The sequence below is a fragment of the Moschus berezovskii genome, chromosome 27 (assembly GCF_049115385.1).
Source record: "Moschus berezovskii isolate FMDL1 chromosome 27, NW_MosBer_1.0, whole genome shotgun sequence".
NCBI classification, from domain to species: domain Eukaryota; kingdom Metazoa; phylum Chordata; class Mammalia; order Artiodactyla; family Moschidae; genus Moschus; species Moschus berezovskii.
Genome location: NC_142486.1, coordinates 16,686,211 through 16,703,169, shown reverse-complemented (window position 1 = coordinate 16,703,169; position 16,959 = coordinate 16,686,211). Strand labels below are relative to the sequence as shown.

General features: G+C 48.5%; 1 protein-coding gene across 2 annotated transcripts in view; it reads right to left on the bottom strand.

Moving 5' to 3' along the window:
- Positions 1–16,959, bottom strand: part of GSG1L (GSG1 like) — a 249,016-nt gene that overhangs the window by 158,297 nt on the left and 73,760 nt on the right. For both annotated transcript variants that reach the window (XM_055408912.2, XM_088833072.1), the window contains exon 2: positions 1,537–1,584. In XM_055408912.2, the coding sequence (XP_055264887.1) occupies positions 1,537–1,584 (48 nt within the window). The remainder of the gene's footprint in view (positions 1–1,536; positions 1,585–16,959) is intronic.

Sequence of the window (16,959 nt, the reverse complement as noted above, 5' to 3'; positions counted from 1 at the left end):
CACCTGTTCTCTCTTGGCAAGGTTCTCCTTGGTGGTGGGGGGTAGGCAGGAGGGGAAGCAGCCATGCCCTATGTTCTTATGACAGCACAGCCTCCAGTATCCATTTTCCTGCTCCCCCACAATGATAGAAGCCCTGACTTTTAGCTGAGCCCAAGGTTGCTGATTAAGACCTCATTTCCCTGACTCCTTTGCAGCTATAATCAAGTTCTGGCAAAGAGAAAATGAGCCCATGTCATGGGCCAACTTCTTGGAACCCAGTTGACATGCAAGATCTGCCCGTTCTTTCTTGTCCTTCCTCTATCCTGTTGCCTGGAATACAGATGTGACAGCTGGAGCTCTAACTGCCCTCTTAGACCACGAGGACAAAGGATGATGGAGAGGGCCCTCAAGTGCTGGGATCCTGAGGACTGTATGAAGCAGATCCACTCTGGATTTCAAACCTTTATAAAAGCTATAAACACATTTCTCCACTGAAGCCAGTTATTTGGGGTCACCTGGTGGCTCAGACGGTTAAGAATCTGCCTGCAATGCAGGAGACCTGGGTTTGATCCATGGGTCAGGAAAGTTCCCCCGGAGAAGAGAAAGTCTACCCACTCCAGTATTCTTGCCTGGAGAATCCCATTGACAGAGGAGCCTGGTGGGCTCAGTCCACGGGGTCACAAAGAGTTGGAAACAACTGAGCGACTAACACTTACTTACACTTCACTTCCAACTAAATATAATCCTGACTACTCTGCCTGTTACATAAGCTGCAGCCCACTCCCAATCATCCTATCTGAGTGTCACTGGGCTCAGAATCTCTGATATCCGACCCTGAACACCAATGGCTCCTCTCTGAAAGGAAGTATCCAGTCAGGCTGGACCTCCCCACACCTGTGAGATGACAGAAACAGAACATGTGGCTTCCCTCCCTTCCAAGGACAAATCCTACACTGGGAGGCAATGCCCCCAGCACTGTCTTGCTGCTGCTGCTAAGTCGCTTCAGTCGTGTCCAACTCTGTGCAACCCCATAGGCTCCCCCGTCCCTGGGATTCTCCAGGCAAGAACACTGGAGTGGGTTGCCATTTCCTTCTCCAATGCATGAAAGGGAAAAGTGAAAGGGAATTCGCTCAGTCGTGTACGACTCTTAGCGACCCCATGGACGGCAGCCCACCAGGCCCCTCCGCCCATGGGATTTCCCAGGCAAGAGTACTGGAGTGGGTTGCCATTGCCTTCTGCTCTGCCTTACCTGACCCCAAATTCCACACACCCATTCTACCTCCCCCAAAGTCCCAGCATGCTGTAGAAGTAATGGAAGTGGAAGGATTTTCAGGACCACACACCCCCTGTGGGTAGGGAGAGTGTCAGGGGGCAAGATGAGGACCCTCCCCCTGCCTCTCCCACTGCTCTGACTGCTCAAGGAACTCAGAGCTTTGCAACAGGATCCTGGCCCCCTGGGGCGCCACCACCCAGGGGTGCTAACAAACAGGCTCTCCTAGGGCTGCAGGAAGTGTCCCAGAGGGCGAGGCTGGCACACATGAGCTGAGCCACACCTACCTTTCTCTGAAGCGGGGGCCAAGTCAATGAAGCTGCGGCATTTTTCACCTTTGGGGGGAAAAAAGAAAAGAAAGATTTTCAGAATATGAGAGGAAGTGAGAGCTTCGGGCTTTCACCTCTCCCCCTCCCAGAAGCCCCAGACTGAGCCGCCGCCCAAGCATGTCTAACCCAAGCAGCCTCTTTCTCTACCCTTAATTCCCAGAAAGCCAATGCCCTGAGGAATGTGAAGGGCAAAGGTGCAAACTCAATGGACAGCCCCCGCTGTGATGCCTCCTCCTGTCACCTCCCAGCGCAATCCATCCAGCCTTGTCGCTCGCACCTCCTCAAAGCCCTGTGGCCCTTTCCTTGGCCTCCACCCCATCCAGGCCCAGCAGGACGAGGGCAGAAGCCATCACTGGGCTCCCCGGGCCTCTGTCTGATCCACTCTCCACACTGCAGCTGGAGGAGTATTTTCACACCATACATTATGTCACAGGCACACCGCAAGAACACACACTCCTGCTCAAAACACCATCCCAAAATCAAGCCCAGATTCCTTCACATGGACCCAGGACTGGCCTCCATCAGCCTCTCCGTCCACACTCTATCCCCTCCTCCTCCCCTACAGGGTGCCCTGGTGGCTCTGCTTATAGTGCAGGAGACCTGGGTTCGATCCCTGGGTCAGGAAAGATCCCCTGGAGAAGAGAATGGCAACCTACTCCAGTATTCTTGCCTGGAGAATTCCATGGACAGAGGAGCCTGGCAGGCCACAGCCCATGGGTCACAAAGAGTCAGATATAACTGAGTGACTAACACTTTAAGAATGCATGGATTTTGAATGCATCACCTTAAACTTTCTTTATGCTATATTTTTCCTCTCAAAACTAGAGAGGGAAAATTTTTACCGTCAAATTCATACGAGCAGCAAGGGCCCCATTAAGACTTTGTGGACCCTAGGCTCTTTCGCCTTTGGGGTCTCTTCCTCAATAAAAAATTAAGTTAGAAATTATATTTTAACAAATGTATTGGTTAAAGATTAATACATTAACATTATTTCTGGTTTGCCAAAAAATCCGTTCAGGTTTTTCCATAATACCTTACGAAAACACTGGAATGAACTTTTTGCCCAACTCAGTGTATTGAAATTTTTCTCTTTTTCTTTGATTCTAAAAGAATTTAAAATATTTTTATGGACTTTTGTTCTGACCGTGTACCTTGAAATCTTGCTGAATTCATTTATTCTAGTAGTTTTTAGTGGATTATTACAATGTACTATAATTCCGTGGACAGGGGACTTTGGCAGGCTACAGTCCATGAGGTCAAAGAATCGGACATGACGGAGCACACATACATAGATATTCCTTTCATAGATACTCTTTATCAACTGGCAGAGCTCCCTTCTATTCCTAGTTTGTTGAGTAGTTTTATTGTAAAAGTATGTTTGCTTTCTCTGTAATCCTTTTGTAGCCTGCAATGTAATTCTGAGAATCCCTGTTTTAGAGACAAGCAAACTGAGGCTCTGAACTTTCAGTGACTTGCTCAAGACCACATAGGCAGTAAGTGACACATTCAACCCAGGTCCATAGGCTCCAAACTCCCTGCCCTAAAGTTTTTCCAGCTATCTATTCCCATTTGCAGAGCTTCAGGGTCCTGAAAGCAACTCTCTGAGAACATACCTCCACACACATGGGGAAAATCCTCTAGGGGCTAAATAAAATGAGTCTCACGCTTCCATTCCCACCACGTGGACAAGACCAAACAGAAGATGTTCGAGCAGAGATGGTCAAAATTGACCCATGCTGCCTGTGCACGGCAAAGCTGAGGTTTAAGGAAAAATAATAGTAATGACATAAGAAAGCCTGGATATATCAATGGTCAACAAGTCTAATGACGAAAATCCAAACTCAGAAGACATTTTTTTGGCTCTAAACCCTTAGTTCCATGATAAAAGTTAGCTAACCATTTGTGAGAAAGGTCTCAAACTAACATATTGGCTAATTGCTTTTAGAAGTAGGTCTTAAAACGTTAATGCTTTTTACAGTCATTATTAAGTCTATATGTGGAACAAGGGATTTTGTTTGGGTATAAAACTGAAGACCAGTGCACATATCTGGTCACACCGAGGCTTGTCAATTAGATCATGGAGCTGTGGCCTGTTACCGCCACCTGAGGGCAGCGTACCTTCCTTGAACCACGGAAGCAGAAAGCTGGTGATGATGGTGGTTCAGTTGCTCAGTCATGTTTGACTTTGCAACTTCACGGACTGCAGCCCACCAGACGCCTCTGCCCATGGGATCTCGTTTCTGAGCATGGGCTCCAGGACGCATAGGCTTCGGTTGTGGCTTAATTTCCCCGAGGCATGTGGGGTCTTCCTAGACCAGGGATTGAACCAGGCAAGAAATACTGGAATGGGCTGCCATCTTCCTCTCCAGGGGATCTTCCCAACCAAGGGATTGAAATCAGGTCTCCTGCAGTGCAGTGCAGTTCGGTTCAGTTGAGTCACTCAGGCATGTCCAACTCTTTGCAACCCCATGGACTGCAGCATGCCAGGCCTCCCTGTTCATCACCAACTCCCAGAGCTTGCTCAAACTCCTGTCCATTGAGTCGGTGATACCATCCAACCATCTCATCCTCTGTCATCCCCTTCACCTCCTGCTGTCAATCTTTCCCAGCATCAGGGTCTTTTCCAATGAGTCAGTTCTTTCCATCAGGTGGCTAAAGTATTGGAGTTTCAGCTTCAGCATCAGTCCTTCCAATGAAAATTCAGGACTGATTTCCTTTAGGATTGGCTGGTTTGATCTCCTTGCAATCCAAGGGACTCTCAAGAGTCTTTTCCAATACCACAGTTCAAAAGCATCAATTCTTCAGCACTCAGCTTTCTTTATAGTCCAACTCTCACATCTGTACATGACTACTGGAAAAACCATAGCTTTGACTAGAGGGACCTTTGTTGACAAAGTAATGACTCTGCTTTTTAATATGCTGTCTAGGTTGGTCATAGCTTTTCTTCCAAGGAGCAAGTGTCTTTTAATTTCATGGCTGCAGTCACCGTCTGCAGTGATTTTGGAGCCCAAGAAAATGAAGTCTGTCACTGTTTCCATTGTTTCCCCATCTATTTGCCATGAGGTGAGGGGACTGGATACCACGATCTTAGTTTTTTGAATGTTGAGTTTTAAGCCAGCTTTTTCAGTCTCCTCTTTCACTTTCATCAAGAGGCTCTTTAGTTCTTCTTCACTTCCTGCCATAAAGGTGGTGTCATCTGCATATCTGAGGTTATTGATATTTCTCCCAGCAATCTTGATTCTAGCTTGTGCTTCATCCAGCCCGGCATTTCACATGATGTACTCTGCATTGTAGACAAAGTCTTAATCAACTGAGCCACCAGGGAAGCCAGGAAGGATCCTAAAGGTCACCCAGCATAAGTGGTTCTCAGCCCTGGGAAGCCCACCCACAGACATTCTGATTTAATTGGTCAGCAGGAGGCCTAAACATCAGTGGGTTTTCAAAGCCCCCAGGTGGTTCTAGTCAGACAACCAGGGTAAGATTCACACTCTAATCTGATCTGTAAAAACATCTATTTTTGAAGCTTTCCTGGTGGCCCAGTGGTTAAGAATCTGCCTACTAACGCAGGGAATATTGATTCAATCCCTAATCTAGGAAGACCCCACATGCCTCGGGGAAATTAAGCCACAACTGAAGCCTATACATCCTGGAGCCCGTGCTCTGAAACAAGAGAAGCTACAGCAACGAGAAGCCCGGGCACCACATGGAAGAAAAGCCCCCGCTCGCCACAACTAGAAAAAGCCAGCACACATTAACAAAGACCCAGCGCAGTCAAAAATAAACATATATTTATTTTATATATATATTTTTTAAATAAATATATCTTACTTTAAATGTATATTTTTATATTAAAATATCTATTTTCAGCATTAGAAAAGCATAGTAAGTCATTTTAGTGGTGGTAGGTGCTATCGCACTGGACACTCCTTCAAGCAGCAGTGTTTATGGGGCAGGAGAGCAGAATGGCCAAGGCCTGAGCTCTGGAATCAGTAGGGCTGGGCCCAAATGCTGACTCCATCACTTCCTGTCATGTGAGTCCCCAGTCTTTCTGGACTTTGAGTTCCTAGTCTGTAGAACAGGCACAGACCTGTAGGGGTGTTATAAAGACTCAGCATGGGCAAAGAACTTAGGACGCCTGGAACAGAGTGAGAGCTTCGGGACTTCCCTGGTGGCCCAGTGGCTAAGACTCCACGCTCCCAAAGCAGGGGGCCCGGGTTCGATCCCTGGTCAGGGAAATAGATCCCACATGCTGTAACCAAGAGTTTGCATGCTACAACTAAAGAAGATCCTAAGTGCTGTAACTAAAGATTTCACATGACGCAGCTAAGACCCGGCACAGCCAAACAAATACATAAATGAAATAGTTCTTTAAGAAGAAAGAGTAGGAGCTTAGGAGATGGTGACTGTCATCATTGTCACCTTCCACACAGGGGTCAGAGAAGACATGGGACTTCGTGAGAGGAAAGACAAGACTGACCTGTGGCCCACCACCATGGAGTTGGTGGATGTGGCCGTAGAGCCAGACCTGCCTGGGTTCCAGCCGGGCTCCATCACTTACTAGATGTGTAACATCAACATGAACATTTTGGTGCCTCAGTTTCCCTATCTAGAAAAACGATAATCACCAGCGCTAATGTTTCTATAGTGCTTATTACAGGGTGGATCCGTAGGGCTCGGTGCCAAGTGGCATGGCAAGGACCGCTCAGCAGCCAGGAGTCCAGCCAAGTGGTAGTTACAGGGATAAAGGGGTTCCCCTATGGCCCTATGCCTTCCATTGTTCCCCTCAAACCCATGGACACTGCCTGCTAGCTGCCTCATTTGTGCCCCCTTGAAGATGCCCTTTTGCCCATCACTCCCTCCACCTCTGATCCCCTCTGACCTCCTTCTCCCAGAAGAATACCAGAGGTTCTCCAAAAAGTCCTGAAAACTTCACATCACCCCAGGGCTGGGAGGGAACCTGCATTATGTGAAGTCTGAATTTCTTACTGTCCCAGAGAATGGATATTCAGTCCCATGAGGACCAGAGAAATAAACTCATGGAAAGCACTTCGCCTGTAAGAAGGGACTCAGACCCACCATAGCCTCAAAGAGAAACATCCTGCACGAGGATCTTCATCCTTGCCTCTTGTTCGAAGGTCCGTGGTCAACGGATGGGACTTGGAACCCAACCCCAATGCTGCTGCTGCTACTGCTGCTGCTAAGTCACTTCAGTCGTGTCCAACTCTGTGTGACCCCATAGACGGAAGCCCACCAGGCTCCCCTGTCCCTCGGATTCTCCAGGCAAGAACACTGGAGTGGGTGGCCATTTCCTTCTTCAATGTGTGAAAGTGAAAAGTGAAAGTGAAGTCGCTCAGTCATGTCCGACCCTTAGAGACCCCATGGACTGCAGCCTACCAGGCTCCTCCATCCAGGGGATTTTCTAGGCAAGAGTACTGGAGTGGCTTGCCATTGCCTTCTCCGAGCCCCAATGCAAGGGTAGCCAATTCATGAGATCTCAATACCCAGGAATGACTGGGGAAGCCTGTGTGGACTGGGTAACCTAGACGGTGTATGCTCTGTCTAAAAGAATATGAATTAACATCCTGGCCATCTGGACCGGTCAGGGTCCCGGCAGGAAACAGATGGCACCCTGGAAGGGGCTCGCCGCAGACTGCTGAGTGAAGGGTCTATTCATAGATGTGGGGACAGGGTGAGGGACCAGAAACAGTGGGGAGCCCTCAGCTCCAGCCTGAAGGGGCTGGGGAGGGAAAGGAGGCTGCGAGAGGTGAAGCCACAGAGAAGGACATGCCCCTTGGAGCTTAGCCGTGCCGAAACAGGTATCAGAACCAGAAACTCTGGGGTAGGACCTGAGAATCTGTGTTTCTACAAATTCCCAGGGGCTGCTGATGCTGCTGATCTGGGGACCACACAGTCCTTAGAGGAATGTGGTCACTGTCAAACCTCAACCTCAACCTAGGGTGAGAACTAGGCAGGGGAGGAGGACCACCCTAACTTTTTAAAACATGGATTTATTTTCTTTTTTTTTGGCCGCACTGGCTCTTCACTGCTGCACTCAGGCTTTCTCTAGCTGCAGCGAGCAGGGGCTACTCTTCATTACAGAGCACGGGCTTCTCATTGTGGTGGCTTCTCCGGCTGCTGAGCACAGGCTCTAGAGCGCGTGGGCTTTGGCAGTTGTGGCGCACGGGTTTTGTTGCCTTGCAGCACATGGGATCCTCCCGGACCAGCGATCAAACTTGTGTCCCCTGCACTGGCAGGCAGATTCTGGACCACCAAGAAAGTCTCAACCCCAGCTTTCTGCCTCTTCTGCCCTCTGATCTCCTGCCGATGCTTCCCACTGGCTGGAACCAAAGAGAAACCAGAGGACATAGGAGTCTGGACACTGCACCTGAGCAGGGCAGTCTCTCACGGCATAGAGGGCAGAGGACAGACGTGGAGGGGTGAACAGCGAACAACCAGTATGCCACCCTACCCAAGGTGGCCCTCACCCCCCTTTAGCCATCACCCTCATCCCCTCACCCTGCATGCTCCTCTCTATCATAATCTCACCACAATCTCCATCTCAAACGACCTTGTGTATGCATTTGGTCATGTGTTTATCGTCTGGGTTCTCTACTGGATGCGTGTGGACTTTTCCTCTACGTGGGTTATAGGTGCACGTAGATACGCCTGGGCTGTGGGCCTGACCACCTTCTGGGCCATTCTGAAAACAGTGCAATGGTGCAAATGAAATCACTCCTTCTCTCTGTGTCTCTCCTCTCTCTCTCTCGCAATCCCAGGAATCCAAATCACAACCAGCAGTGATACTTGAGGATGTTTGGATTAATTTTGACCCCTAAAAATATCCTTCTCTTTGGTTCCCAATACCAGTGTTTGATATTCACGCAGTTATATTCGGTGAGCATTCACTGAGCACCCACTATGTGTCAGGCACCACTCAAGGTGCTGGGGACGCAGCAGTGAACCAGGAGGCAGGTGCCCGCCCTCATGGAGCTGCTGATCTAACGTTCAAGTGTATGTATCGAGCGCTCAGAATCCTTGCACCAGAAGAGGACGTTTCCAAGCTCATCCGAACAGTATTCAGATGCATATATTCCAACAAAACTAAGTCAGAAGGATACATGCACGCCTATGTTCATAGCAGCACTATTCACAATAGCCAAGGCATAGAAACAACCTAAATGTCAGTTGACAGATGAACGGATAAAGATGTGTTGCATATATGCAATGGCTACCACCCAGCCATAGAAAAGAAGGGAATAATGCCATTTGCAGCAACATGGAAGCCACTAGAGACCATCATACTATGCAAAGTAAGTCAAAAAGAGAGACGAATACCATAGATCACTTATACACGGAATCTCAAATATGACACAAATGAACCTACCTATGAAACAGAAATAGACTCATGGACTATAAAGAACAAACTGGCCAGTCTCAGGGGCAGGGGGTTGGGGGAAGGATGGAGTGGGAGGTTGGGGTTAGCAGATGTAAGCTATCATATGTAGAATGGATAAACAGCAAGGTTCCACTGTACACCACAGACAACCATATTCAACATCCTGTGATAAACCAAAATGGAAAAGAATATAAAAAAGAATGTACATACATATGTGTGTGTGTGTGTTTATAACTAAATCACCTTGCGGTATAGCAGAAATTAATAGAACATTGTAAATCAACTATATGAAAATTAAAATTAGTAAATAAACAGTGCCCAGATAGCATCTCTGAGCTAAGTGGAAGCTCCGTGACCATGTGTTTCATCGGCTGCTGTGTCCTCAGAGCCTGTACAGTATCGGGTGCTCTGGACCTGCCATGGTGCTGGAATGAGAAAATGAACAGCATTTCACAAACAGCCTTTGCCAAGGATTACACCATATGGGGGAGGCTCTACAGAGTCCTACAGATGTGACCATCACACCTGCAGGTCAAGGTGAGACTAGAAACTGAGCTCTAGAGCATCTGGGGCCCACCTGAGGAAAGAAGCAATCAGAGAGGCGTTCCAGCCTCACAGCGGCCAAGACGCAGAGGGCTTGGAGCCCGGAGATCAGCCTGCTACTGCTAAGTCACTTCAGTCGTGTCCGACTCTGTGCGACCCCATAGATGGAAGCCCACCAGGCTCCCCCGTCCCTGGGATTCTCCAGGCAAGAACACTGGAGTGGGTTGCCATTTCCTTCTCTGGGAGATCAGCCTGGAGGTGATATTTTTGATGGCCACCTGCACCTCCTTTTCTGCTGCTTGTTGCCTGGCGGTTCAGATTTACAACCTCCCTTTTCCCACCTCTCAACCTCAACATCTTCTCTCCCTCCATTTCCCCATACTTGACCCATCCCCAGCCTTCAAGTCCACCGGCTCCCCCACCACAAATCAAGTATTATCCACCAACCACCTGCCCCACCCTGAAGGGATGTCTCCCTAAATTTCCAGTATTTCATTTCCCAAGACACTGTCCCCTTCTACTTCGGGCACAGCTTGGGCCCTGTAGCATTGTCAATAGCAGATCTATCCACCATCAGGAAGAAGCTAGAGTTTGTCATGTTGCCCAGGATCCAGTGACCCAAGAAGAGTCCAGAGCAAGCAGCATGCTAAGAACATGGCACACATCACAGCTGTATGAAGTCAGTATTCATCCCCACATTACAGATGAGGAAACTGAGGCTCACATAGGCAAAGTGACCTACCCAAGGTTACACAGCCAGGGAGCAGAACTGGGAGCTGGACCCAGGGCTGTATCTTTCCAAAATGCTCTCCATCATGTGAGACTGACTTGTACAAAGGAGGTGGGGACCAAGGGCATTCCATAGCCAGACTAGCTTGTTTGGACTCCAGCAATTCAACACTGTCTCTGAAATACACTTTTTAACCATCATAATATGGGGAGTTCCTATCCCCTGCAGGAGCAGAGAGGCTAGTATGAGAGTCCCATGTCCCCATCCCAGCGTGGAAACTGTCACTCCACAGTCAGTCTTTTCTCTCTGCACCCACCACTAGTGCAGTTGCTGTTGTTGTTCAACCGGTAAGTCGTGTCCAACTCTGGGCAATCCCATGAACTGCAGCACGCCAGGCCTCCCTGTCCTTCACTATGTTCTGGAGTTTGCTCAAACTCAAGTCCATGGAGTTGATGATGCCATTCAACCATCTCATCCTCTGTTATCCCCTTCTCCTCCTGCTCTCAATCTTTCCCCCCATCAGGGTCTTTTCAGAGTTGGCTCTTCACATCAGATGGCCAAAGTATTGGAGTTTCAGCTTCAGTATCAATCCTTCCAATGAATATTCAGGGTTGATTTCCTTTAGGACTGACTGGCTTGATCTCCTTGCAGTCCGAGGGACTCTCAAGAGTCTTCTCCAGCACCACAATTAGAAAGCATCAATTCTTTGGCACTCAGCCTTCTTTATGGTCCAACTCTTACAACCATACTTGACTACTAGTGGGGTTATCTTGAAATAAATCCTAAAGGTTTGTATCTAAATGTCTCTTTGAAAGGTTTGCTTCCTTGCTCAGAAAAGACAAATGGAAAGTCATTTCTTCTTAAACCCTGTGGCGTCACCCTACTGGGGCTGTTGACTTACAGCATTACAGGAATAAAATACGCAACCCAAGAGGTCCTGACCTGCTCCAGCTGCTGACTCCTTCTGACCGACTGTCTGTGGGACCTGGCTGAGCTAAGGGTGAGGGCGACTCAGAAATTGCCCTCAACACATCTTCCTTCTGTCATCTGGTACTCTGATCCTGCCACCAAGGGGAGCGCCTGGCACAGGTTCTCGGCAAAAACAGTAGAAACGAGGCTTCCAAGAATCCATCCCAGAGATAATCGGTGGGTCAGAGCCACCTCCTCTCTGACTCACCACGCATGCATGATTCCAGGAATCTTACTCTGAGGTCCCTCCTCCAGGACTGATCTTCTTCAGAAAGAAGCTCATGGTGGAGGCGGGCAGGGGAGGCGGGTGCCCTGGGCACCCGTGGGGGCCAGGCAGGCTGTGCTCCCCAGTGAAAAGCCTGCACTCTGACTTCACAGGAGTTCAAAACCCAGCTCTGCCACCTGCCAGCTGTGGGAACTCTAGGGGAACAATGATTTTCATTTATTTGGTTGGGTTTTTTGGCCAGGAAAAGGGTGATTTCAGCCTCATGGTGTTGCTAAAGGGCTAAACGAGGTAACAGGTATAAATCAAGATGTCTTCAGTTAGGATTTAAATCAGGCAACACCTGTGAGGGATCAGCTTGATGCATCGACTCCCACATCCCTCTGTCATTCATCACAGCTCCCAGGGCACCCTCCTAGAAAGGTGAACGGAGGTGTCTGGGTTCCAAAGCCATAAGACATGAGTTCAAATCCCTCCTCTGCCTCTTCCTGGCCCCGTGACCTCAGGAAGTGGCTTCACCAGTCTGAGCCTTTGCCTCAGCTGCCAGATGAAAGTCCTTTGGGATCTGCCCTCTAGACTTGCCAAAAATGATGAAAACAGAAAGGAGTGTGAGAAGATGCCTGCCCCATGCTTGGCTCCGTAAATAAGCGCTATTTTTGATTCGGTCCCTGGATCCCAAGTTAGAGTCACACTGCGCTCCTCCAAAGGAGAGAGAGCCTGGACGTCTTCCCAAGCCAGAAGCAGGAGGCTGTAATGGTGCCGCCTCAGCCCAAGCAGGTGGGGGGAGCCTGGCAGGGCCACGAACACAATCCAGGGAGGCGGTGAGAGGCAGATGCCCAAGGCTGGCAGAAGGCATGAGGAGCCTTGAGGGTCAGCCAAGTCACCCTTGGCATGAACACACAGGCACCAGATCTGCTTGGCAGCAGGAAGATGAGCAGCAAGAGGAAGGGGTGCTGGGGGTGGTCCCAGAGTCCTTGGCTGGGTCCCCAGATCCTGGTCTGAGGATCGTGACTTAATTCCATGTCCCATCTGATGGTGAAGGTGAGGTTTCAGGGACTTGCAGGGTAGGGAGAGGGCATCTGGAGGGAGCCCCATGGGCGAGGGGCCAGGTCCAATCTGCTTTACAAACTACCACCCCCATTGTACAGATGAAGAAACTGAGGCACAGGCAGACTGAGTAACCTGTCTAAGGTTACACAGTGGAAGGTGGAGCCAGGATTCAAATGGGGATAGCCCATCCCAGATCCTTTGAATTTAGCCACTAAGAGAATAAGCTGGTTCTAGAAAAATCTATTCTTTCTAAGGGAAGTCTCAGATGCCCTCTGAAAGGACTCCAGGAAAAAATCAGCATCCATCAAGAAAGGGCTGCATTTCAAGAAGTCGGGCCAGATGCCCAAACAAGGCTGGTTCTGAGTTTACCTCTGGTTCTGAGACCCAGATTCCATGGAGCCCAACCTCTGGGCGGGCACTTGGCTAGTTGTCTGTACAGCAGGAGTCTTTGACTGGCTGGGAGAGCAGAGGAAAACAGTCCTGGACGCCCAACAAATGTGGCCGAAGAGAAACGGTTTTAACTGTTTGGCAAGGGCGAAAATTCACACACCTTCGCTGGGCTGGATTCAAAGCATTCAGCACCAGGAGCAGCAAGTAAAGAAACATGCCAGCAGATCCTAAGTGAAGCTTCTCCTCTCGCTCTCCACACTGGCAGCAGAGCCTTGGCAAGCCCTTCCTTGGAATTCTCTGGAGACCTCTGCCAGTTCAACTGACAGGGCAGCAGATGGCATACACTTATCTGCTGATGATATTTTGATTTATTTATCTCTTACAGATGGTACCAGGCCTTGATTTCTGGCAGGAGTTCAAACTATGGGTCAACTTTCTGGGGATAATCGTTTCTCCAAGTGGATGAAATACGGGAAACTAAAATCCTGCTTGGCATCACAACTGCGTCACCCTGACCCCCAGACACACCTTGCTCGGGCACCTGGGGCCATTAAAAATGGAAGGGAAGAATTTGTTCTGAAGAATTGTACAGCCAGAAGAACCTAATTGCTCCTTTCAGATGAACAACATAGTGGTTTAATGCAAGAGCTATGAACTCAAGGACTTCCCTGGTGGCTCAGATGGTAAAGAAACTGCTTGCAGTTGGATCGGGAAGATCCCCTAGAGAAGGGAATAGCTACTCACTCCAGTATTCTTGCCTGGAGAATTCCATGGACAGAGGAGCCTGATGGGCTACAGTCCATGGGGTTGCAAAGAGTTGGACACAATTGCACGACAAACACTTGAACTCATAGAGCCTCTGCCACTTACAAACTCTGGGACCCAGCCCAGACTCTCTGGGTCTTTGTTTCCTCATCTGTAAAATGGGTGTAATTGTCATTTCCACCACATAAACTGTGACAGAATCTGCTAGCTATCCATCCAAAAAATGTGCCACCCCTTTCATAGTGTGGAGTTATTGCTACAGAATGGCTGCCCCGTCAGGCATAATATTTCCCAGCACCCCTATATCCTGCTGGGGTCATGTGACTGGTTCTGGCCTATAAAAGGTGAGTGTAAGTGATGCATGGCACTTCCTGAGGCGGGTTTTTATGAAATGGGCGTGCCTTTTCTATCCTCTTCGGCCCAGATGTAAAGGGCTCCGAGGCCCTAGGAAATCGTGGAGGCACAATATGGAAGTTGCCAAACCCCTGTGTGGAGCAGAGCTGACACCCACCAGCATCAGCTGTGTTCCATGAGCTACTGTGTCAGTCCCCTGCCATCTCAGGGGACTATTTGTTACAGCAGCTATTACCACCTTATACGTAGTTCAGGATCCAGTGAAAACATACATGCGAGACAGCTGGTGCACGACAAGAACTCAGCAAGTGTTCACAATTATTATTACCGTCCTCTTTCAAGGGAGCTTGATAAATAAAGGATATTGTGGTGTTTTTATGTCTTCCCATATGCTGGGTTTGGTTAAAGCAAAGCAAAGCTGCTTTTCTCAATACCTCAGTCTTATTTCTGCCCTTTTGTTTTATACTATCGAATATCTTTCATTCTCTGTTCTATCTCACTCCTCAAAACAATGTTCTGAGAGAGAAATTAAGGATAGAGTATGTATAGTTTTCCTGTGGTACCCTGTGACTGACACAGGGACGTCACTTGTATTAATATCCCCACTTTTCTCCTCTGCTCCCTCAGCCCAGAAGTCTCCACCTTGGCTGGGGGTGGGAGGAGGGACTCGGGAACCATGGAGCCCACCACCCTCAGCTTCAAGACATGGATACGAAAGCCCAGGGAGGGCTCGTGATTTGCTTATGACCTTGTCACCAGGAGGGTATTGAGCTGAAGCTGGAACTTGAGTCCTATGTCTTCTAACCCAGAAGAAGGTATGAGAGGCCAGGGGCCTCACTGTCTGTGGCTACAGAAAGTAACAGTAGCCAGCCCTTACAATCAACACACATGAGGTGCCAAAAGTAAAAGTGAAGCTGCTCAATCGTGTCCGACTCTTTGCAACCCCGTGGACTGTAGCCTGCCGGGTTCCATCCATGGGATTTTCCAGGCAAGAATACTGGAGTGGGTTGCTATTTCATTCTCCAGGGGATCTTCCCAACCCAGGGATCAAACCCGGTTCTCCCACACTGCCGGCAGACTCTACCATCTGAGCGTTAGGTGCCAGGCACTGTTCTAAATCTCCATAAGCACTACCTTGTCTAATTCTCATAACAGCCATAAGAAGGAGACACTATTACTGTTCCCATTTACCAGATGAAGAAACCGAGGCCCAGCAAGGTTAAGTATCTTACCCAAACCCACAAAGATAGTAAGTGGTTGGATCCAGGATCCCACCCAGGGAATCTAATTCCCTCACCTTTTTCTTTTTAATTTGGCCACACCATACTGCTTGGGGGTTCTTAGTTCCCCAACCAGGGGTAGAACCTGTGCCCCTGAGCAGTGGAAGCACTGAGCCCTAACCGCTGGACTGCCAGAGAAGTCCCTGAGGTTTTAATCATGTTTGGAGGGATGGAACTTGTAGGAAGCAGTTGATTTTTTTTTTTCCTGCTTGACTTCAGGACCAGTGAGCCCAAGGAGCAGCTCTACCTAACACAACCAAAGAAGAGTCCAGCCATAGAAAAAGTCCCTCCCTGGTGGCATTAAACTTCCCAGTAGTGAGAGATTGCCCTGGTTGTCCAGTGGTTAGGACTCTGCACTTCCACTGTAGGGGGCCATGGTTCGATTCCTGGTTGGGGAACTAAGATCAGCCAAAACAAAACAAACAAAACGAACAAGCCAAAAAACCCTCAGACTTCCCAGAGCTGAGAGGATATAAGAAAAGGCCGGATTCCCACATGGAGATGTTGCCAGGAGATTCAAGCAGGCAGTGGGGTATCAGACTGGGCGGTGCTGCCTCACATCCCACAGGTGGTTCATGATGGGAGATGTGACACTAAATAATACTGTCACATCACGAGAAGTGACTTTCCCTTCCAACCCTTCAAGATTACTTTCAGGAAAAAAAAATCAGTTTTGTGCTAGCCTGTCCTTAACATAGCTCTAACACTTGTAATCTTCTGTTTTAAAAAGAGAGAAACAGCAAAAATACTCAGAATCTGACTGCATTGTTTTCTTATATGCATACACATACACACACACGCGCGTATATATTTCTATTTTTGGCAAGCCATGCTGACTTTCTATTTCCAATTGGAATTGAAAGCTCTCCTTTTAAATTCATTTATGTAAGGAAAATGTGAGCCAATATGGAGCATAAAAAAAAATCATAGTAGAACAGGAGTATGTGACTAAGAACAAATTCAAAAAGGTGTTAAAAGAAGAACTGAAGTCTGGCAAACCCTGGGATAAAAGCATTCTATGCTTCTAGATCCACTCCAAGCTCAGAGCTTGCAGGGCTTCCATCCTGCACAATGCTGGGAGGACCATCCACATGATAGTTTATACAAATGAGATTCCCTGGAGTCCTGCAGTGCACAGCCTGCATGGCTGTACACAGCAGCCATGGATATTTTTAGAGTAACAAATATCCCCAAACATAGGACAAAAGAGAATTAATCTGCTATTCAGCTAGACTGAAATTGCCAGTCAAAGTTCCTCACTCCAAATTATGGCACTCTTTGATCTTCCCACCATGTACCCGCCCCCCAACCGTGCTCACAGGCCACCAGGCTGCCCAAGCACTGCTGGCACCCAATCCATCCTCAGGGATGAATTGAAGAACCAGAACCCAGGGCATGGGATTCTCCTGGGGGGAGGCAGCAGGAAGATAAATGGTAAGTGAGCTGCATGTTCAACTACAAAAGCAGTGGAAAGACATCCTCAGACGTGAAGGCACTTGGAGAATAGAGTGTCCATGAACAATTCTGGGAAAAGCTAGTTGACACTGAAATTCAGCTTACCCAGAGATGAACCAAAGTCAACTCAAGAATGGAGAAGTCACAGTAAAATCAGCAAGACAAAGCACTGCGGAAAATTCTTCAAGAGATGGGAATACCAGACCACCTGACCTACCTCCTGAGA